Source organism: Oncorhynchus gorbuscha, linkage group LG06, assembly GCF_021184085.1.
Source record: "Oncorhynchus gorbuscha isolate QuinsamMale2020 ecotype Even-year linkage group LG06, OgorEven_v1.0, whole genome shotgun sequence".
Classification (NCBI taxonomy): Eukaryota; Metazoa; Chordata; class Actinopteri; order Salmoniformes; family Salmonidae; genus Oncorhynchus; species Oncorhynchus gorbuscha.
The window spans coordinates 49,132,811-49,155,876 of record NC_060178.1 but is presented as its reverse complement, the minus strand read 5'-3'; the positions used below and the strand labels follow the sequence as shown (position 1 = coordinate 49,155,876).

Here is a 23,066-nt window from a genome sequence, read left to right as displayed (position 1 = left end):
CCATTGTCAATTTCGTGTTGATGAGAGGAATCACTTGAAGCCAATGCGGTCTGGTCAGTTCTTTCGGTTTTGCCCAAAGGATTGTGTTGTTAGTGTAAGGCCTCCCTTTCAAAATAGCCCGCCTTGTGGGAGGGGCCAGAACACAAAGCACCCGCCCCACACGAGTTGTCGTCTTTCAGAGACTGCAACAAAAAAAAGGTTCAGCTTGTATATTAAGCAATGCATCCGCCTATAGGAACATCACTGAAAGATGTCCAATTAATATATTGAACAAGTCCAACCATATCTACACGCACAAAACAAATAGTGCCATCAGTATAACACAGAGCCTTTGTGAAATGCCACAAAGCAGGGCAACATTGTTTTTTAGATCTCGTACCTCCCCTAGACCTGCCTTCCTCCTGGTCAATTATGTGTGAAACACATCTCACTGACCTAGAAATGCCTCGGACATTATGAAAACAAACCTAGATTTCCCCAGGGTGAAATTCCCCTTGAAGGGGACAAGGTGACATCACCTTAACTCTAATTTTAATACACCAATGGTAACATGATATTCTATTACCTAATTTAAAATAAGTACCGCCTTGGAGAAGGCGTGTTTGCACGGGCGTGGTTTAAATAGCTGGATAGCTACTCTACTGGTGCCAAAATTTGACTGTAGGGTGTCAGCAAATACAATTAAAAGTTTACCCTATTAATCTATGGCAAAGATACTTGTATATTTCCCCTTTCATCTGTGTCTTATATTAGCTAGTTAGGGTCCTGGGGGGCTCGGTCTTCAGGCTGTATGGACCCAAAGGAGGGGAAATGTCGTTAAAAACACCAACGCAGCTGTCAAATCAACACATCTGTCAGTGCTGCTGTGAACTGCGTCACAAAAGACATGCCAAATGGGAGCTGTTTAAAAATAAATCGTTGATACTTGTAGCTAGGTATACATCCAATTTGTGACATATTTTTATTTCAATATTCAAAAATCTGTATAAAACAAAATGCGCATTTTACCAGCAGAGGTGTTTCCATCAAGCTCACTTCTTGCGGTTGAAAGACTGTGTGCGATAACACATTGCACATTAAAAAAAAACTTTTGCTGTTAAATTCAATGGAAAATTTTCAAATCAAATCACATTTGATTGTTTACACACACATTAGGTTAGCAGATGTTATTGTGGGTGTTGCAAAATGCTTGTGCTTCTAGTTCTGACAGTGCAGCAATATCTAACAAGTAATCTAACAATTCCACAACAACTACCTAATACACACAAATCCCGGGCCGGGCGCAGTGCGCGCTAACCAAGTTTGCCAGGTGCACCAGAGACTCTGTGTTTCCTCCGACACATTGGTGCGGTTGGATGCGCGCTGTGTTAAGAAGCAGTGCGGCTTGGTTGGGTTGTGTATCGGAGGAAGCATGGCTTTCAACCTTCGTCTCTCCCGAGCCCGTACGGGAGTTGTAGCGATGAGACAAGATAGTAGCTACTAAACAATTGTGGAGAAAACGGGGTGAAATTTAAATAAATACAATTATATATATAAAAAGAATACAGTATATATGTGTGCATATGAGATGAGTAATGCGAGATATGTAAGCATTGTGAAAATGGCATTATTAAAGTGATTAGAGATCCATTTATTAAAGTGGCCAATGATTTCAAGTCTGTATGTCGGCAGCAGCCTCTCTGTGTTAGTGGCGGCTGTTTAACAGTCTGAATGGCCTTGAGATAGAAGCTGTTTTTCAGTCTCTCGGTCCCAGCTTTGATTCACCTGTACTGAACTTGCCTTCTGGATGGTAGCGGGGTGAACGGGCAGTGGCTCAGGTGGTTGTTGTCCGTGATGATCTTTTTGGCTTTCCTGTAACATCTGGTAGTTAGCAATGAGAGAACAAAATATTTTCAGAATGACTGTTCAGGACCTTCAATATTATACTGTAGAGGTGGAAGCCTATCATATTATTGAAGGTGTGGCTTATTGGAGGCCAGGCTTTTTTTTTCTGGCCACCCGTTAGATTAAATCTCACCGTGTCAACGGCAAAATGTAAATTTACCTTAAATATTCAAGCATTTTACAATTGCTGATTATATATAGTAATAAAGGGACTTGAGGAACTCATACACCACTGTAAGCCTCACCAAAACGACAAAACTGATAGCATTCAATCATACAGTGGGATGAAAATGCAACCGAACATATGACCAGGAATGACATTTACTCCCACAGGTCGGGTAAAAGGATCTAGCTGAACACCACACCCTTACTAAGACACGCCTCCAGTCCAGGGTTCCTCTGAGAACCTTTTGATACATCGAAATGTTAAAGGTTTCTCAAAGAATGCCACAACTAACCAAAGATGTCAATATGAATCCATTGACTGCAGGGGTTCCTTGAGGATTCTCCAGGGTTCCTTCAGGATCTCCAGGGTTCCTTGAGGATTCTCCAGGGTTCCTTCAGGATCTCCAGGGTTCCTTGAGGATTCTCCAGGGTTCCTTCAGGATTCTCCAGGGTTCCTTGAGGATTCTCCAGGGTTCCTTCAGGATTCTCCAGGGTTCCTTCAGGATTCTCCAGGGTTCCTTGAGGATTCTCCAGGGTTCCTTCAGGATTCTCCAGGGTTCCTTCAGGATTCTCCAGGGTTCCTTCAGGATTCTCCAGGGTTCCTTCAGGATTCTCCAGGGTTCCTTCAGGATTCTCCAGGGTTCCTTCAGGAATCTCCAGGGTTCCTTCAGGATTCTCCAGGGTTCCTTCAGGATTCTCCAGGGTTCCTTGAGGATCTCCAGGGTTCCTTGAGGATCTCCAAGGTTCCTTGAGGATCTCCAGGGTTCCTTGAGGATTCTCCATGGTTCCTTGAGGATCTCCAGGGTTCCTTGAGGATTCTCCATGGTTCCTTGAGGATTCTCCAGGGTTCCTTGAGGATTCTCCAGGGTTCCTTGAGGATCTCCAGGGTTCCTTGAGGATTCTCCAGGGTTCCTTGAGGATCTCCAGGGTTCCTTGAGGATTCTCCATGGTTCCTTGAGGATTCTCCAGGGTTCCTTGAGGATTCTCCAGGGTTCCTTGAGGATTCTCCAGGGTTCCTTGAGTGACCACTAATTCTAGGAGTGTACACCAAAGAAAACAAACACTGTTATGGCCTCTCATGGCTCGTAAAATGGTTGACATTGGATAAGGTGTTTAAACATGATACATTCATCACTGTGTGTGTGTTGTATGTTCTTAAAACGACGACACTAAGAACGTCTCCATGGAGTCAGAAACACACTCTGTGGAAGTATGTGTGTGTTGACCAAAATTAATGTGGGAATGCAGGGGAAAATGTAGTCTGTATTGGTTTGATATGTGTTAACCAACATTAATGGGTAAGTTTAGGGAAATATTCTGTGTTTTTGGTGTGGAGGTTTGCGTATATGGCTTGTACTTCTCAATGACAGGAAGAGCAAAAGACCGAGAGTGTGTGTGTGTGTGTGTGTGTGTGTGTGTGTGTGTGTGTGTGTGTGTGTGTGTGTGTGTGTGTGTGTGTGTGTGTGTGTGTGTGTGTGTGTGTGTGTGTGTGTGTGTGTGTGTGTGTGTGTGTGTGTGTGTGTGTGTGTGTGAGAGGGAGATAAATATATAAAAGACGGAGAGTGTGTGTGTGTGTGTGTGTGTGTGTGTGTGTGTGTGTGTGTGTGTGTGTGTGTGTGTGTGTGTGTGTGTGTGTGTGTGTGTGTGTGTGTGTGTGTGTGTGTGTGTGTGTGTGTGTGTGTGTGTGTGTGTGTGTGTGTGTGTGTGTGTGTGTGTGTGTGAGAGAGAGAGGGAGATAAATAAACAAAACACGGAGAGTGTGTGTGTGTGTGTGTGTGTGTGTGTGTGAGAGAGGGAGATAAATATACAGAAGAAACATGTAAAGAACAAGAGAGAGGGAAAAACCCCTTGAAGCATTATCTCAGTGAAACTTGAGCTTGGACTTAAACTTTAAGAGTGAGTGGGAGTAAAGGGCGGGGGTTGTCAATGTGAACGATGACCTCATAACTCAATTAAGAGTGGGAGCTAGCCTACAGAGCACTCCCTGGATCCCTCCCCCGCAGACTCAGTCAACGATAAGTACACCAGAGGCACTTAGAGCCACGGAGAGGGAAAAATAAATAAATAATCAAATATCAAAGGGTTCAACTGTGAGAGTAAGGAGGAGTGTGAGGATGAGCATTATTGAAGCTTGTTAGACACAGTTGTTCAGTCTCTACTGTCCCTGGCGTTTTAGCCTTAGCCCTCAGTTATGCTATGCTACCGATAGTACTGCTGAGCCATCCACTCACCCACCAACCCTGTCTTACCATGGCTGCAGGGCTACAGGCCTCCATGCTATGGCCACTAGCCACTGTATGCTAATGCTAATACAGAATCTAAAATCTCACTGGCATCTTATCAGTCAAGCCGCCCACTCTTCACTATACTGTTCAATACCCCACATTCATTCTCCTACCGCTCACCGTCTCACTGTGGAGCAAGGTACTGGATGGGTGCAGTTATAATTTATTATCCATAACAGCCAATAGACAGCTTCACGGTCCCATTGTGTTAAACCCTCTTTAACCTCCTTTTCTCAGTAAGCTGCTGTGTTGACACAGGGCTACTGAGCTAACAATAATAATAATAATAATATATGCCATTTAGCAGACGCTTTTATCCAAAGCGACTTACAGTCATGTGTGCATACATTCTACGTATGGGTGGTCCCGGGGATCGAACCCACTACTGTGGCGTTACAAGCGCCATGCTCTACCAACTGAGCTACAGAAGGACCACAGCTGTTATGAAGCTGTTACGAAGTTGTCATTAGTGGATAGTAATTTACTACTTCTACAGTGGGACGCCAGAGGAAGGAGAGAGGAGGCAAGGAGATGGCATAGTGGAAGATGCTTAGTCTACAAAATAAGCACAACACCTATTCTCAAAGCCATAATCAAATCTCATGCGTGGGTAAATAGCAACATCAACTCAAAACTGGGAGTGTGGACCAAGGCATTCAACTCTGGTCAGATTTCTGGGGATATGAACGAATACAAAACTACCCAAATCAACGTGTAGCTCTCGTAGTTCAGTGTTATACAATGGGTGGTGATAATCCTGAATGCTGATTGGTTAAAACCACATTCCAGCCGGTGTCTATTCTACAAGTTACCACCGGCTAAATCTAAAACGTTAAAATGCCTATTTACTCTGTTCCATCTGATTGCGCAATCCACCTTTTTCATCAGCCCTGCCAGACAATTTATAAACTTGATCTCCACTATAAAAAGCATCGAGACATTAACTCACGTTTCTTTTAGACTAACATTGTCGTGCCCTGACCATAGTTTGCTTTGTATGTTTCTATGTTTTGTTTGGTCAGGGTGTGATCTAAGTGGGCATTCTATGTTGTATGTCTAGTTTGTCTATTTCTATGTTTTGTTTGGTCAGGGTGTGATCTAAGTGGGCATTCTATGTTGCATGTCTAGTTTGTCTGTTTCTGTGTTTTGTTTGGTCAGGGTGTGATCTAAGTGGGCATTCTATGTTGTATGTCTAGTTTGTCTCTGTGTTTGGCCTGAAATGGTTCTCTGATTGGGAACCATATTTATGTAGCCTGTTTTGTCATTGGGGATTGTGGGTGATTGTCTATGTTAGATGCTTGTGTCAGCACATTTGGTATATAGCTTCACGGTCGTTGTTCATTTTATTGTTTTGTACAGTTTACTGTTACTGTTTACTGTTTACAGTTCGTGTTTTCGTCATCCATTAAAATGATGCATTCACACCACGCTGCTCTTTGGTCCGCTTCTTACGACGATCGTGACACCCATTTAGTTTTTAACAGCGGAGATTTGTATAAACCTCGCTGCCTGTCTCTCTGATATTTGCAACATTGTTTCAATATTAAAATTCGATCTCCGGCTGTCCCATAGTAATGAATGTATCAGGAGTCGGGACGAGGCAGACAGACAGGCAGCATTTCTCAGCCAGTCGATCTCTGGCTGTCCCATAGTAATGAATGTATCAGGAGTCGGGACGAGGCAGACAGACAGGCAGCATTTCTCAGCCAGTCGAAATCATGAATCAGCTGGCATAATTTTTATGGATACATTCAAAGAAATGTACATTGAAAAAAGGTCAAACAAAACGAAGTGTAGCTAGTTTGCAGTCTTTCCAGCTTCAGTTTGAAGTGATTGTGTTAGCTTTGTTATTGGCTCCACTGAACAACAGTATCCTAAAGAGAGAGCACATGTTCTATGCCAGGTGAAATCACGCCTCATTAGCTCATTGTTCTGGATGCATCCAAATAAATGTCACTAGAAAACAGCTTAAACAAATGCTAATCAAATCAAACTGTATTTGTCACATGCACCGAATACAAGTGTAGACCTTACCGTGAAATGCTGACTTACAAGCCCTTAAACAAACAGTGCAGTTCAAGAAGAATTAAGAAAATATTTGCCAAAAAAACTAAAGTAAAAAAAAAACAATAAATAGTAACACAATAACATAACAATAACGACGCTATATACAGAGGATACCAGTACCGAGTGTGTAGGAATACAGGTTAGAGGTCATTTGTACATGTATTTAGGGGTGAAGTGACTATGCATAGATAATAAACAGTGAGTAGCAGCAGTGTACAATACAAATGTAATAGTCCTGTGGCCATTTGATTAATTATTCAGCAGTCTAATGGTTTGGGGGTAGAAGCTGTTCAGCAGTCTAATGGTTTGGGGGTAGAAGCTGTTCAGCAGTCTAATGGTTTGGGGGTAGAAGCTGTTCAGCAGTCTAATGGTTTGGGGGTAGAAGCTGTTCAGCAGTCTAATGGTTTGGGGGTAGAAGCTGTTCAGCAGTCTAATGGTTTGGGGTTTGGGGGTAGAAGCTGTTCAGCAGTCTAATGGTTTGGGGGTAGAAGCTGTTCAGCAGTCTAATGGTTTGGGGGTAGAAGCTGTTCAGCAGTCTAATGGTTTGGGGGTAGAAGCTGTTCAGCAGTCTAATGGTTTGGGGGTAGAAGCTGTTCAGCAGTCTAATGGTTTGGGGGTAGAAGCTGTTCAGCAGTCTAATGGTTTGGGGGTAGAAGCTGTTCAGCAGTCTAATGGTTTGGGGGTAGAAGCTGTTCAGCAGTCTAATGGTTTGGGGGTAGAAGCTGTTCAGCAGTCTAATGGTTTGGGGGTAGAAGCTGTTCAGCAGTCTAATGGCTTGGGGGTAGAAGCTGTTCAGCAGTCTAATGGTTTGGGGGAAGCTGTTCAGAAGCTGTTCAGCAGTCTAATGGTTTGGGGGTAGAAGCTGTTCAGCAGTCTAATGGTTTGGGGGTAGAAGCTGTTCAGCAGTCTAATGGCTTGGGGGTAGAAGCTGTTCAGCAGTCTAATGGCTTGGGGGTAGAAGCTGTTTAGCAGTCTAATGGCTTGGGGGTAGAAGCTGTTCAGCAGTCTAATGGCTTGGGGGTAGAAGCTGTTCAGGAATCTTTTGGTCCTAGACTTGGCACTCCAATATTGCTTGCTGTGCGGTAGCAGAGAAAACAGTCTTTGACTTGGGTGACTGGAGTCTCTGACAGTTTTATGGGCTTTCCTCTAACACTGCCTATTATATAGGTCCTGGATTGCAGGAAGCTTGGCCCCAGTAATGTACTGGGCCGTTCCCACTACCCTCTGTAGCGCCTTACGGTTAGATGCCGAGCAGTTGCCATACCAGGCGGTGACGCAACCGGTCAGGATGCTCTCGATGGTGCAGCTGTAGAACGTTTTGAGGATCTGGGGACCCATGCCAAATCTTTTCAGTCTTCTGAGGGGGAAAAGTCCCACTGGATGTCATAAGGTGAATGCACCAATTTGTAAGTCGCTCTGGATAAGAGCGTCTGCTAAATGACTTAAATGTAAATGTAAATGTAAAAGGTTTTGTCGTGCCCTCTTCACGACTGTCTTGGTGTGTTTGGTAGATCGTTGGTGATGTGGACACCAAGGAACTTGAAACTCAGCTACTTTGTTGTTATTCCGGCTGCACTGTTTGACGTGACTATAAGTTAGCCATAGTTGGCTAGCTTGCAAGCAAGGGATAAGAATGTTGCCAGCCAGTATGGCAATGCAACATTTACAACAAACAACTGGGAACAGAACAAATACAGAACAAAATGACTGGACAACTGGGTCGTGCAACCGGACAGATAGAAAGAAAATGCAGCCGGCTTGGGTAGCAACCCTAGATTTGTGTCGGGACTATATATTGTGGAAGGATGAAATAGTGTGAATGAATGAATTAATTAAATGAAAATATGTCAATGATTATTTGAATGTGTTGTTAACCCATCGTATAAAGTGACAATGCCCTCGACACCGGTGTTTGCAGGATACATTGGCATGGTTTTCCGCCTCTTGACATTGTCTCTGGCCTAACAACACCCGTGCCAATATATCCACCAAACTCCAGCTTCTCTGGCATTATCACCTAAATAACCAACGGTTCTGAGACACCAAGACCACTCCATGGCTATTCTAAATAATACAATGTTCCCATCGATGTGTCTAATAACTGAACACCCAATACTATCCATGGTAGGGATTGTAATTAAACACAACAGGAAAATAATAAAATACATTAATTCATAAAGAAATCATCTGCACATATACCTTACCATTCAAGAAAATGAATGTTGTAAAATAATTAGTATTATACTTTCTATTCATAGTATTTAGAAATAGATTAAAAAATATATATATATTAGAAGGGATAATTATTGAAATAATACATCTTCTAATAAAATGAACTGAAACACAAAAGTACTAAAAAGCCCGAAATTACAGTACCAGTCAAAACTTTGGACAACAATTACAGTAAAAATAAATAAAAACCCTTGAATGAGTAGATGTGTCCAAACGTTTGAGCGGTACTGTAGTTAGGTAGTAGCAGCAGCAAACGGCTCTAGCAACTCCTGTGGCATTCACGCTGACTCCGGTCGCCAGTTGTACTGTGTTTCCTCCAACACACGCTGACTCCGGTGCCCAGTTGTACTGTGTTCCCTCCAACACACGCTGACTCCGGTCGCCAGTTGTACTGTGTTCCCTCCAACACACGCTGACTCCGGTCGCCAGTTATACTGTGTTTCCTCCAACACACGCTGACTCCGGTCGCCAGTTATACTGTGTTTCCTCCAACACACGCTGACTCCGGTCGCCAGTTGTACTGTGTTCCCTCCAACACACGCTGACTCCGGTCGCCAGTTGTACTGTGTTCCCTCCAACACACGCTGACTCCGGTCGCCAGTTGTACTGTGTTTCCTCCAACACACGCTGACTCCGGTCGCCAGTTGTACTGTGTTTCCTCCAACACACGCTGACTCCGTTCGCCAGTTGTACTGTGTTTCCTCCAACACACGCTGACTCCGGTCGCCAGTTGTACTGTGTTTCCTCCAACACACGCTGACTCCGGTCGCCAGTTGTACTGTGTTTCCTCCAACACACGCTGACTCCGTTCGCCAGTTGTACTGTGTTTCCTCCAACACACGCTGACTCCGGTCGCCAGTTGTACTGTGTTTCCTCCAACACACGCTGAATCCGGTCGCCAGTTGTACTGTGTTTCCTCCAACACAATGGTGCGGCTGGCTTACGGGTTAAGCGAGCAGTGTGTCAAGAAGTGCGGCTCTCTCAACCTTCGCCTCTCCCAAGTCTGTATGGAAGTTGCAGCGATGGACAAGACTGTAAATACCCATTGGATATCATGAAATTGTGGAGAAAAAGGGGTAAAAAGTATTTAAAAAATAAACAAACAAAATAATGTTAACCATTTGTGCTGAGCGACGTATAACTCCCATCTGTCTTATGTACAGCTGGGTCCTCGCTTGAGTCAAGATGAGCTTAATGTTGGCACAACTGCCTATCTGTCTTATGTACAGCTGGGTCCTCGCTTGAGTCAAGATGAGCTTAATGTTGGCACAACTGCCTATCTGTCTTATGTACAGCTGGGTCCTCGCTTGAGTCAAGATGAGCTTAATGTTGGCACAACTGCCTATCTGTCTTATGTACAGCTGGGTCCTCGCTTGAGTCAAGATGAGCTTAATGTTGGCACAACTGCCTATCTGTCTTTGTCACGTAGAGTAGGCCAGAAGGCTAAACTGGATAACCTAACCTCTATCAAAATAAAAAGATGGCGGAACCGCAAAAGTTCTTCTGTGCAAAGGTGTTTATTTACAAGTGATTCCGGAACAAAAAAACAACAGTACTGCCATCAACGTCTACCTTATGGGACAGCTTAAAAACAATGCTGCCCCATCCACAGCTCAATCCAAAACAAAAACCTCCCCATGACTGAAAGAGAGGCTCCTTTTGTAGGGCTAGCCCCTCCCCTCAGAACAATTAACTCTAATTAATTAATCAATTAACCATACAAACCTACATTTTCCATGAACTAAACATACTAAAGGATATACATTGCAACACGGTTTTAAACAATATCACAACATACCATTTACAACATTACCTCACTACTGACAATATCTTTCAATATGCCCATATGCATTACTGAGCCATTTGGGACAGGCACTATAAAGCCAACCCAATTCCCTTAGCTCGGGTCCTTTTCCAGCATACCCGGAAGCTACAGAGATGGAGAGAGAGGAACAGAACAAACAAACAATGCGCTCATCCACAACATTGATAAGTATAATAATTATTGTATCTCTCAAATATGAACACTGACAGGTGTGAAATGCATGCACCAAGACAGAAGTTAATTTGTGTGTCGACCCACATTGTTAACTTATCTTATAATGGCGCAGGGAGGAGTGAAGAATATGTGTGCGTTAAAGAACCAAATGCTGCCCGCGGCCAGTGACGGACTTCTACGTCACAGTCTTATGTACAGCTGGGTCCTCGCTTGAGTCAAGATGAGCTTAATGTTGGCACAACTGCCTATCTGTCTTATGTACAGCTGGGTCCTCGCTTGAGTCAAGATGAGCTTAATGTTGGCACAACTGCCTATCTGTCTTATGTACAGCTGGGTCCTCGCTTAAGTCAAGATGAGCTTAATGTTGGCACAACTGCCTATCTGTCTTATGTACAGCTGGGTCCTCGCTTGAGTCAAGATGAGCTTAATGTTGGCACAACTGCCTATCTGTCTTATGTACAGCTGGGTCCTCGCTTGAGTCAAGATGAGCTTAATGTTGGCACAACTGCCTATCTGCTAAGTAGCAGTGTGAACCCAGCCACCCTAAAGAAGCACCACCGGGTGCTATCACAGAACCAAATGAGAAGCCTACTCATCTGTGGTCTGCACAGATGACTATAAGCAACCTAAGTAATAAGCACCCAGCCGACCACCTGTACTGATATGCACTGAACTTCATTACGATGACAACCGAAGCGAAGCTATTGACTGTGGGCTGAACGCCGACATAGTGAACTATATAAATCACGGGATCTCGCAAATGAACTCAACACTTTTGCTATCCAAAATCTCCTTGGCTTTTAATCTAATATAGAGTTCGTAGGAAGAAGAAGACCACGCCCTATGATCTTCAGAGTGGATGCAGGGACAGAGAGAGAAGCCGAAAACCCAGTATCTCGTCTATGATTTTCAGTGTGGATGCAGGGCCAGAGAGAGAAGCCGAAAACCCAGTATCTCGTCTATGATCTTCAGTGTGGATGCAGGGCCAGAGAGAGAAGCCGAAAACCCAGTATCTCATCTATGATCTTCAGTGTGGATGCAGGGCCAGAGAGAGAAGCCGAAAACCCAGTATCTCGTCTATGATCTTCAGTGTGGATGCAGGGCCAGAGAGAGAAGCCGAAAACCCAGTATCTCGTCTATGATCTTCAGTGTGGATGCAGGGCCAGAGAGAGAAGCCGAAAACCCAGTATCTCGTCTATGATCTTCAGTGTGGATGCAGGGCCAGAGAGAGAAGGTGAAAACCCAGTATCTCGTCTATGATCTTCAGTGTGGATGCAGGGACAGAGAGAGAAGCCGAAAACCCAGTATCTCGTCTATGATCTTCAGTGTGGATGCAGGGCCAGAGAGAGAAGCCGAAAACCCAGTATCTCGTCTATGATCTTCAGTGTGGATGCAGGGCCAGAGAGAGAAGCCGAAAACCCAGTATCTCGTCTATGATCTTCAGTGTGGATGCAGGGACAGAGAGAGAAGCCGAAAACCCAGTATCTCGTCTATGATCTTCAGTGTGGATGCAGGGCCAGAGAGAGAAGCCGAAAACCCAGTATCTCGTCTATGATCTTCAGTGTGGATGCAGGGCACAGAGAGAGAAGCCGAAAAACCCAGTATCTCATCTATGATCTTCAGTGTGGATGCAGGGCCAGAGAGAGAAGCCGAAAACCCAGTATCTCGTCTATGATCTTCAGTGTGGATGCAGGGCACAGAGAGAGAAGCTGAAAACCCAGTATCTCGTCTATGATCTTCAGTGTGGATGCAGGGCCAGAGAGAGAAGCTGAAAACCCAGTATCTCGTCTATGATCTTCAGTGTGGATGCAGGGCACAGAGAGAGAAGCCGAAAACCCAGTATCTCGTCTATGATCTTCAGTGTGGATGCAGGGCCAGAGAGAGAAGCTGAAAACCCAGTATCTCGTCTATGATCTTCAGTGTGGATGCAGGGCCAGAGAGAGAAGCCGCTGAAGCAGCGGCAATGTAAAATGAATGGCTGCGTATATCTCAGGGGATAGCCCGCAGCATTGGCAGAGGAGAATGCAATATTGGCAGCCATGCCATGTGTTTACTGTGTGTAGAAAACGAAGCAAAGAATATCAGCTAACATCTGAATGTACGAGTATTCACACCCAAATAAGAGTTGCAGCATAAACACATAATATAACTAATACATAAAACATGAGAATAACAAAATGCACAGAAATTGAATAACAGTTTTTTCTGATTGCGTCGGCACTATCTTTGAAACTATAGGCTATTTTTTGCACAACTCTACACACTAACCACAAAACCTTACACCAAACCAGCAAAACAGTCTCTGACAAAAGCAAACAATTATTGCAAAACTCTTAACTCTTTTAAAAATGATGTTTTTTTGCATCAATACAGTACACACAAACCATTTGAATAAGCACACGAAGCACCACCTGCTCACTGATAGTTTAAATGAAAAATACTTAACTGTGTGCAGGGTATAGCAGTTTGCAATAGAGTATAGTCATACAAACACACATAGGTATCCAAATGTGTAAAGTATGGATGTGTTTTCCGAACATAACACACTATCAATACAAATGTCACGACTCCTACTGAAGGTGGCTCCCCTTCCTGTTCAGGTGGCGCTCTGCGGTCGTCGTCGCCAGCCTACTAGCTGCCACTGATCCCCCCCCCCCCTTGTCTGTTTATCGGTTACACCTGTTGTTTATTTGGTGATTAGTTGGGCTTTATTAGCCAGTCGGCCCGCCTGTTCTTTGTGCGGGATTGTTTGTGTGACTAGTGTGCACGTTAGAGGTTAACGTGTTTTCCTGTTCGTGGGTTTTTTGCTGGACTGTTTTTAGTCCCTGTGTTTGGGGCATTTGGTTTTGTGTGCGCCCTGTGTTTTCGTGGGGTGGCTTATGTTTGCCGTTTGTGCATTAAATAGCACTACCCTGAACTCTCTGCTTCCTGCGCCTGACTCCACTACACCCAGATCGTTACAACAAATAAGAGGGAAAAGTTGTTGTTTTTTATTCTCAAATGTTCTCAAACAAACAAAAAGCAGTAGAAAAAAACTAAAACATTTGTGAAAAAAAGACAATCCACATCACATGCGATGTTGTCTTGAGCTAGGCAGCGTGGAAAGTATCGCCTGGAGTGCCTTATCCAGGCCTGGCATGACCCCTGACCGATGTCTCCACAAGCCTCCTCCATTGCCTGTAGAAAGGGTATGTGTTGGTGGGGCTGGCGATCATCCACCTTCCAACGCCATGCAGAGAAGAATTATTCAATAGGATTCAAGAACGGAGAGTATGGGGTGGGGGGGGGGAGATTGAGTGCAATGAAAAGTGGGTGACCTGTGAACCAATTGCGGACCACAGCAGCCCGGTGGAAACTAACATTGTCTCAGATGATAACGTACCTGGGATGCTCTGGCCCCTGGTCATTAGGGATTAGTCTGTTGTGGAGGGTGTCCAGAAATGTGATAATATGTGCAGTGTTGTATGGGCCTAAGATTGCATGATGGTGAAGGACGCTGTTTTGACTAATAGCCGGACACGTTATGTTGCCACCACGTTGTCCCGGGACGTTGATGATGGCACGGTGTCCGATGATATTTCTGCCGCGGGCCCTTGTTTTTGCAAGATTGAAACCTGCCTTGCCACTCATATTAGCTCATGATGCACTTCTAGCTCCATGACTCTGTGAAAGAGACAAGACAAAACAATGTAGCACAGTACTAAAAGACAGAGATCAGTCAATATGATGTAGCACCATACACTTCCAGAACCAGTACCAATGATAGGATAGTATCGCTTACCTGCACATATTCATATCTCTGTTGTTTTACACGGTCTGAGTTTCCTTCGAAATGGACTCTGTACAGCTGCTTCATCCTAATTCTGTTGCGTTTCAGTAGACGAGACAGTGCAGAGACTCACTCTGTTTCAGTAGACGAGACAGTGCAGAGACTCACTCTGTTTCAGTAGACGAGACAGTGCAGAGACTCACTCTGTTTCAGTAGACGAGACAGTGCAGAGACTCACTCTGTTTCAGTAGACGAGACAGTGCAGAGACTCACTCTGTTTCAGTAGACAGTGCAGACAGTGCAGACAGAGAGACTCACTCTGTTTCAGTAGAGACTCACTCTGTTTCAGTAGACGAGACAGTGCAGAGACTCACTCTGTTTCAGTAGACGAGACAGTGCAGAGACTCACTCTGTTTCAGTAGACGAGACAGTGCAGAGACTCACTCTGTTTCAGTAGACGAGACAGTGCAGAGACTCACTCTGTTTCAGTAGACGAGACAGTGCAGAGACTCACTCTGTTTCAGTAGACGAGACAGTGCAGAGACTCACTCTGTTTCAGTAGACGAGACAGTGCAGAGACTCACTCTGTTTCAGTAGACGAGACAGTGCAGAGACTCACTCTGTTGACGTTTTGGAATATGGTGTTATCTGCCATTATGTGGTCCTGCAGTTCTGAGTCTGATGCAGTTAATTACAATGACCATATTTACAATGTGGGTATCCTACTCTGGGGTAAACACTCTTCCACCAGACACTGGTTTTATTGCAGTTCTGTAAAAACATTTGAATGGTTTTAGTGATTTAGCCTTCTCGTTCTGAAAATACAGTCCATATTACTTTACCAGTAAGACTACAGCCCTTACAGTTACATACCGGTTCTCATTTCTAAATATCCGGATGATAACTGCACCAGTATAGTGGCTCAGATTTGGTTGAACCTGTTGCCCAGCCTCCCTCATGCTCATCCCATGATACATGGGAATCAGAATGACAGTTTGGGAACTTTTTCTCCCTTTTTGCACATGTCACAGTGGGGCTGAACAATTCCGTGTGTGTCCCTGGGGCCCAGGAAGTCCACACTCCATAAAGAAAAGGTTCCTGGAGTGGGTTCTCCAACCCTTTAGGGGTTCTTCAAATGGAAACGGTGGGGGAACCCCTATAAGTTCTTCAAATAACCTCTTTTAATGGATCCTCAAAGAACCTTTTGAATTACTTTTTGGGGTAATAAAAAAAAAACTATACTATACGATATTATTATTATTAATGATCATAATATGCATAGCAATAACACAATCTTTTATTTCTCAGTTTATTGTGATTTTAGTGGCAACGTAGAATAAAACTAATCCTAATCTGCAGAGCCCCAAGTCCAGTTCCTCTGGCGTGTTGACGTTAATGTGTTGATGTTCTCCGTATCCACAGCCACAATCCTCTGGCGTGTCGACGTTAATGTGTTGATGTTCTCCGTATCCACAGCCACAATGATTTAGCAGTGCATGGTGATCGAACAAGTTTCCTGTTATGTTCATCAGAGGTGTAGGGAGTGTGAAGTGATGATTAACGAAACACGCACACGACAGAATTCGTACCTTGGTTTTTGTAGTGAATTTTCATACCTTCACCATAATGTAGAGGCCTATGGGATATTCATTGAAGAGGTCAGGGAGGAGGTTGGTAAATGTGATCTGCGAAACATATCAATAAAAAATTGACTTTGTATGCATCCTCGTCTGCCCTGGGAGGCACTGGGCTTTTACCAGTATTTCCAACATTATCCACTACTGTAGCTACAGGTAGAAAATCAATGGTAAATGTTCCGTAATTGACATAAGCTGTCTCCAATCAATCAATGTTTGGTTGTGCGTGTGTGTTTGCCAGGGGGATCACCTGTGCCAGGGGAGGTGTAGCTCTGCGAATCTTAATCACACAAAACCTATTATTTGGCAAGGAATCGTATTTGTAGATTTATTTTTATTTTTTAACCTTTATTTAACGAGTCAAATCAGTTAAGAAAAAAATCTTATTTACCTCCTTCCCTGGCTGAAAGCTACCGGCACTGGGCCAATTGTGTGCCGCAATATGGGGCTCCCAATTACAGCTGGCTGTAAAACAGCCTGGAATCGAACCAGGGTCTCTAGTGACACCTCTCACACTGAAATGCAGTGCCTTAGACCACTGTGACACTCGGGAGTCCCTTGATAGATCAATGATTCTACACCTCAAGCTGATCATCTCCAAGAGGTTGTAGTCAAAAAAATGGGTCAATTTAAAGGGAAGAGTCAATGAAACCAACCATGCAAGTATATTGTTGGGAGTTCTGTGGGTAGCCCTGGCCAGGAGTTGAACCCTAGTCTCTATGTGTTTGGTGTGTGTTTCATTGTGTTCATTATTTCCTGCCACTATGGCCCTTATCTCTCTCTCTCTCCTCTTCTGTCATTGCCCTCTGTCGTGCATCTAATCCTCTATCTAATCAGTCTGTAGAAATAACACACAGCCCTCTGATCCCTTAGCCCATAACAACATGACAAAAAACCACACACACACACACACACACACACACACACACACACACACACACACACACACACACACACACACACACACACACACACACACACACACACACACACACACACACACGCACACACGCACACACGCACACACGCACGCACACACACACACACATGTGCACGCACATATGCACACACACAACACATGCAATCATTTACATGAGTATGATCATAAAGAAATAAACAGACCAGAGAGAAGACAGGTCCCTTGGCAATGAATTAGCCTGCTGCATTCTGAACTACAGTATTTCACTGTCTAGTATGATAATGTATTGAACACTGTTTTACTGTAAACTTTCATTGTGTCTTTGTTCTTTAATAACTATTGCAACGCACTGTATCAGGGGCATCATGCAACCCAAAAATATGAACGGGCACAAAGTACGTGAGGATGGCTGGGGGGTGTTCTGGAGGGTGCTTGTGCCGTAAGTTGGAGAATTTTGCAAATTTCAAACACTTGAAACAGATTTTCCCTGCGTTCTAGAGCCATAATTATAATGCTTAAATCTTTGTAAAAAAATATTTGTACTTTTTTTTCTGCATATCTGAAGCATACCTCTTGAGCTGTCTATCCTCCTGACTGGGGGTTATTTTTAAATGTAACGGATGTGAAACGGCTAGCTTAGTTAGCGGTGCGCGCTAAATAGCGTTTCAATCAGTTACGTCACTTGCTCTGAGACCTTGAAGTAGTGTTTCCCCTTGCTCTGCAAGGGCTGTGGCTTTTGTGGAGCGATGGGTAACGACGCTTCGAGGGTGACTGTTGTCGATGTGTGCAGAAGGTCCCTGGTTTGCGCCCGGGTATGGGCGAGGGGACGGTTTAAAATTATACTGTTACATAAAGAAACTAAATATTATTCTCTGCATCTCTGCTCAAATCTGGGTAAACATATTGAAAGGAATGTGAGTCTTATTCAGTACATTTAGTTATTACTTGCTTTTCTAAAGTCTACCAACCTGGCCAGCAGGAATGTCAGCTAAAATAGTTAGACAAGCTAGCTACTCTAACTTGATTGATAGCCTGAAATGGCTCCTTGGTAGCTAGTTATGAGGTTAGGAGATTGCGAACCAATCTGGGCCAGCTAAGCCAACTTCAGGAAATTGCTAAGTGGCTCGTGGTATTACAGAGAAAAAACAAACAAAAAATAAAAAACAGGACATTTTTTATGTTCAAAATGAAAAAATTTTGCAATGGACTGTCTGATTATTCTGTATGGGGGGAGAATTTCCTGTGTTCTGCCTGGGATAAGGAATTTGGGTAAAAGTATCTCCTCTCTCCTCCATGACCCGGAAAACCGATAAGTGGTTGAGTGGTCGAGGACTGTCATATCATTAGTAGGCAAACAGAATACGGTCCTCCCCTCCTCGATAGCCTCCTTTTGGCTTGGAAGCACCAGTGTATCATACTGCGGAAGAGTTTTGATATCTCCCACACCCTCTTTGAATCAGCTGTTGTATTGTCAGAGAGCAATATGCTACATATGGTTTCATCTATAAAATGTTCTTAATTTGTTTTTATCACTGTACACAGTTATTTTGGGATTGCACCCCTGTAAATGTAATTTGCCTGACAGAGTGCGTGTGGAGAAGGATCGTCTCATTTCAAACAAGTGCATTTCCGTCCACGTTCCCTCTCCTCGATTACCTTTGATCCTTTTCAAAAGGAGGCGAGAGATGACGGAGGAGAGAGAGGACGCAGGAGGTGAGCAAATCTAGTTGAGACAATACCTGCAGGCTACCAGCTCTGGTGGCTCCTCCTTCACACCCTCAGGACTGGCCTATGATTGGTTGATCTGTTTCTCAGGTTACATCTTCAGGAACTGTACGAAGGATGGCTGGACAGAGCTGTACCCTACATATGAGGAGGCCTGTGAGTTCGCAGAGGAGACAGAGACAGGATCAGAGGTTAGAGATATCACATCACTCACATACTGTACATTCTCTTTTAATCACTCTGTTATTCAGTCACTCATTGAAATGTTCCACTTTCAATTTTGTTCTGTGGGGGAAGGAATGTGATTGGTTGAGGACAGAAGGACTGATTCTGCCATTAGAAACAAATTGAACGAGGAAACCTCTAATGAACTATTCAGTCATGTGCTTGTTTGAATTATCTGGGCTGTACTGTACTCTCATTCCAACAGACCCATTTCCCAGGCGCATCATGAAAAGTTACGCTTGCAGTTCAGAATCAGAAACCGGTCTGTTTACATATAAGTAAATGCGATCAAGTCCGACTTCAGATGCAGCTCGTGCAAGTAAAGCAAACACGTAATCCAATGGATGTCGTCTACAACAATTGCAGATGTCCTTGATTACCTGGGTCGTTCCACCGATTCGGTGCCTTTAGAGAAAAGAAAAAGAAGTAAAAGTAAAAGAAGTGAGAAATATAAATAAATAAAATGTTAAACAACATAGGGCGGCAGCGTAGCCTAGTGGTTAGAGCGTTGGACTAGTAACTGGAAGGTTGCGAGTTCAAACCCCCGAGCTGACATGGTACAAATCTGTTGTTCTGCCCCTGAACAGGCAGTTAACCCACTGTTCCCAGGGCGTCATTGAAAATAACAATGTGTTCTTAACTAACTTGCCTGGTTAAATAAAGGTAAAATAAAATAAATAAAAAGAGGGGGAAAAAATATTACTATTAGTAAGTGCCTATTACGTGCCAAAAGAAAGTAACAGGGTTGATGATTTCTTTCTTAAATGAGCCATACATCCTCTTGTGACAAGGGGAATGAAAGATTGTGTGCAACAGGGTGTGGAAACTGAATGCTAATTCACAAAATAAATTAAATGAAAACAGTTCTAGCCTGTCTATCTATGGGTAACGGGGTTGACGTGCTATGCTCGACCTGCTCAGGTTTCCACCACAAAACACCAGAACATTTCCTAAAATAGTAGAACCAGCTCACCTGCTTTTACTCTATGATTTGACTTTTAGATGTACAATGTTTATTTTCCTTTGAAAAATGGGAATCGTTTCACCGTAACGAGAGTTCAGTTCTTGACCTTAAAATGAAAAATGGGAATCGTTTCACCGTAACGAGAGTTCAGTTCTTGACCTTAAAATGAAAAATGGGAATCGTTTCACCGTAACGAGAGTTCAGTTCTTGACATTAAAATGAAAAATGGGAATCGTTTCACCGTAACGAGAGTTCAGTTCTTGACTTTAAAATGAAAAATGGGAATCGTTTCACCGTAACGAGAGTTCAGTTCTTGACCTTAAAATGAGGGACAGACATACATGAATCACTAACCAAAGAAATGACTGTCAACTAACAAAACAACTTAGCCTTTACAATGATGGTTAAACGTGGATAAATGTTGGGATTATGTGGGTTCAAATCTTCCTCGAAGTGACACAGGGAGGACGGAGGAAAATAAAATAATGTATTTTGGCACTTTAACTTGTTGGGGACACACGTTCCCAACTAGGAACCCCCCCACACACACCCTCAGCTGGAATGTGGCGCATGGAACGCAAGAGATATTCCTAAAAATATTTAACCTCCACACATTAACAAGTCCAATAGCTCAAATGAAAGATAAACAAGTTGTTTTTCTACCCAGCAAGTCAGATTTCTAAAATGTTTTACGGCGAAAACATAGCACATATTTATGTCAAACCACCACCGCAGACATAGCTCATTTGCATAGCCAAGTAGGAAAAAATATGCAATCAACAAACGCAGGATTAAAAGAAAAATCATTTCACTAACCTTTTGAAATCTTCATCAGATGACAGTAATATAACATGTTACACAGTACATTCATTTTTCTTTCAATAATCTGCAATATATATCCATAAATCTCTGTTTACAATGACGCATCGTTCAAAAAATGCTACTAAAATGTCAGGAGAAATGACGATAGCTCCGGCAGATAACGTCAGCTAACAAGGAATACACATCATAAATTTTGACTAAATATGCATGTTCTACATATGAATAGGAAGATACACTTCTTCTAAATGCAATCGCTGTGTTACATTTATTTTTAACGTTACAGGTTGCGTTCACTAGGCTATACTAGGAGTCGGCGCTCCAAAAGTAGCATTCTGGCTCCTCTATCTTGGAGTCCACAGAAACCCAAATTTACCACATAAATATTCCCTTACCTTGGCTGTTCATCCATCAGAAGACCTGGAAGGGATTATACTTATCAAAACAGCGTTTAGTTTTCAAGTCTGCGTCTTTCGGTTCTCAAAAACGACACATTTCAGTCGAAATGTAGCCAAAAGTCAAGTGGATGCGCACCAAAACGTTGAACTTACATATTATATGTCGAGTAAACTTGTCAAACTATGTTCATAATTAAGCGTTAACATGTTATAAAGGTGCACAGAAATCGTGAGGACGAACAGAAACACAGTCATCGTTTAATCGATCCTGAGGAAAAGACATCATCCGACCAGAGCCCGCATAAGAGTAACCTTTTTTTTCACGTGACCGAGAGCTTTCGGCACGCTCAAACTCTCGTGAGCGTGCGATTCTCACAATGAGAAGCCCAATTGAAAGCAGGGATCGCGCTGAACACGTAGGAACTGTTCCCAGAGCTGTAACTGGTTGGGAAGGGTGTGTGCGATGACGTCAAAGTTGGGCCAACTTTTCTCATGGCAAGAGATAGTTTGGGAGAATGCATGCCCTGAGAGTTCTGCTTTACATAGAGACAACATTTAAACGGTTTTAGAAGCTTTAGAGTGTTTTCTATTCGATAATGTTTTTTTATATGCATATATTAGCAACTTTTGACAAAAATTTATCCTGTTTAATAAGGGCACCAAATTCCTCCAGTAGGGGCAGTAAACAGCCCTAGCAAGCAATCCTTTATTCATATAAAAAAAAAATATTGAAATCTCTGTGGTCTATATTAAAGCACAATTAATTTAATATAACAGGATTTTAAATTAAATATCGGTGCACAAGTTCTACTTAAAACTTTAACGGATGGCTTTTCGTGGGACAACCCACCTAGGACGCTAACAAGCCAGTGAGGCAAGGTTAAGTATTACAAAAAGTGCTAGATAAAGCCAGAAGAATAATATACTTGTTGAGCAAGCTATAGCAATCAGTGTTGTGTGTTGTCCTCAGTCATCGTTCATTCTCTGCAAAGTTTTTCCAGGTCCAGAGATCAGTGTATAGCTAGTGCCTTTTGAAAGTATTAACACCCCTTGACTTTTTCCACATGTTGTTGTTATAAAGTGGGATAAAATTGATACATTTTTTTGTCAATGATCTATCTACACAAAATACTCTGTATTTTAAAAATGGAGAAACAATTATATTTATTGTTTTAATTAATGGAAAATAAAACAAATATATATTGATATGACTGAATCAAATCAAATCAAATCAAATTTTATTTATATAGCCCTTCGTACATCAGCTGATATCTCAAAAGTGCTGTACAGAAACCCAGCCTAAAACCCCAAACAGCAAACAATGCAGGTGTAAAAGCACGGTGGCTAGGAAAAACTCCCTAGAAAGGAATCAGTTTTTCCCTGTGATTAGCTCTATTCCTTTTCTTTTTATCCTAAAAAAATCCCTTGCCGATGACAAGCATACCCATACCATGATGCAACCACCATCATTCTTGAAAATGTTGTGTTGGAACAATGTTGTGTGCAAACCTAACGCTTTGTATTCAGGACAAAAGGTTTACTTTGCAGCATTCATTTATGTTAGTATTGTGGAGTAACTGCAATGTTGTTGATCCATCCTCAGTTATCCCCTATCACAAACATTAAACTGTGTAACTGTTGGTGAAATCGCTGAGTGGTTTCCTTCCTCTCCGGCAACTTATTTAGGAAGGGCTCCTCTATCTTTGTAGTGTAAGATGAATAACTGCATTATGTTCAAAAGGATATACAATGCCTGCTTTATTTACCCATCTACCAATAGGTGCCCTTCTTTGCGATCCATAGGAAAGTTCCCTCATCTTTGTGGTTGAATCTTTGCTTGAAATTCACTGCTCGACGCAGGGACCTTACAGATAGTTAGTTGTATGTGTGGAGTACAGAGATGGGGTAGTCATTTAAATTGTTAAACACTATTATTGCACTCAGAGTGAGTCCATGCAACTTATTACAGTGCATTTGG

General features: G+C 43.0%; 1 protein-coding gene across 1 annotated transcript in view; it reads left to right on the top strand.

The window, feature by feature from the left end:
- Nucleotides 1–23,066, top strand: part of LOC124038696 (pituitary adenylate cyclase-activating polypeptide type I receptor-like) — a 45,942-nt gene that overhangs the window by 13,775 nt on the left and 9,101 nt on the right. The window contains exon 5 of the mRNA XM_046354781.1: nucleotides 18,773–18,873. Coding sequence (XP_046210737.1) covers nucleotides 18,773–18,873 — 101 coding nt within the window. The remainder of the gene's footprint in view (nucleotides 1–18,772; nucleotides 18,874–23,066) is intronic.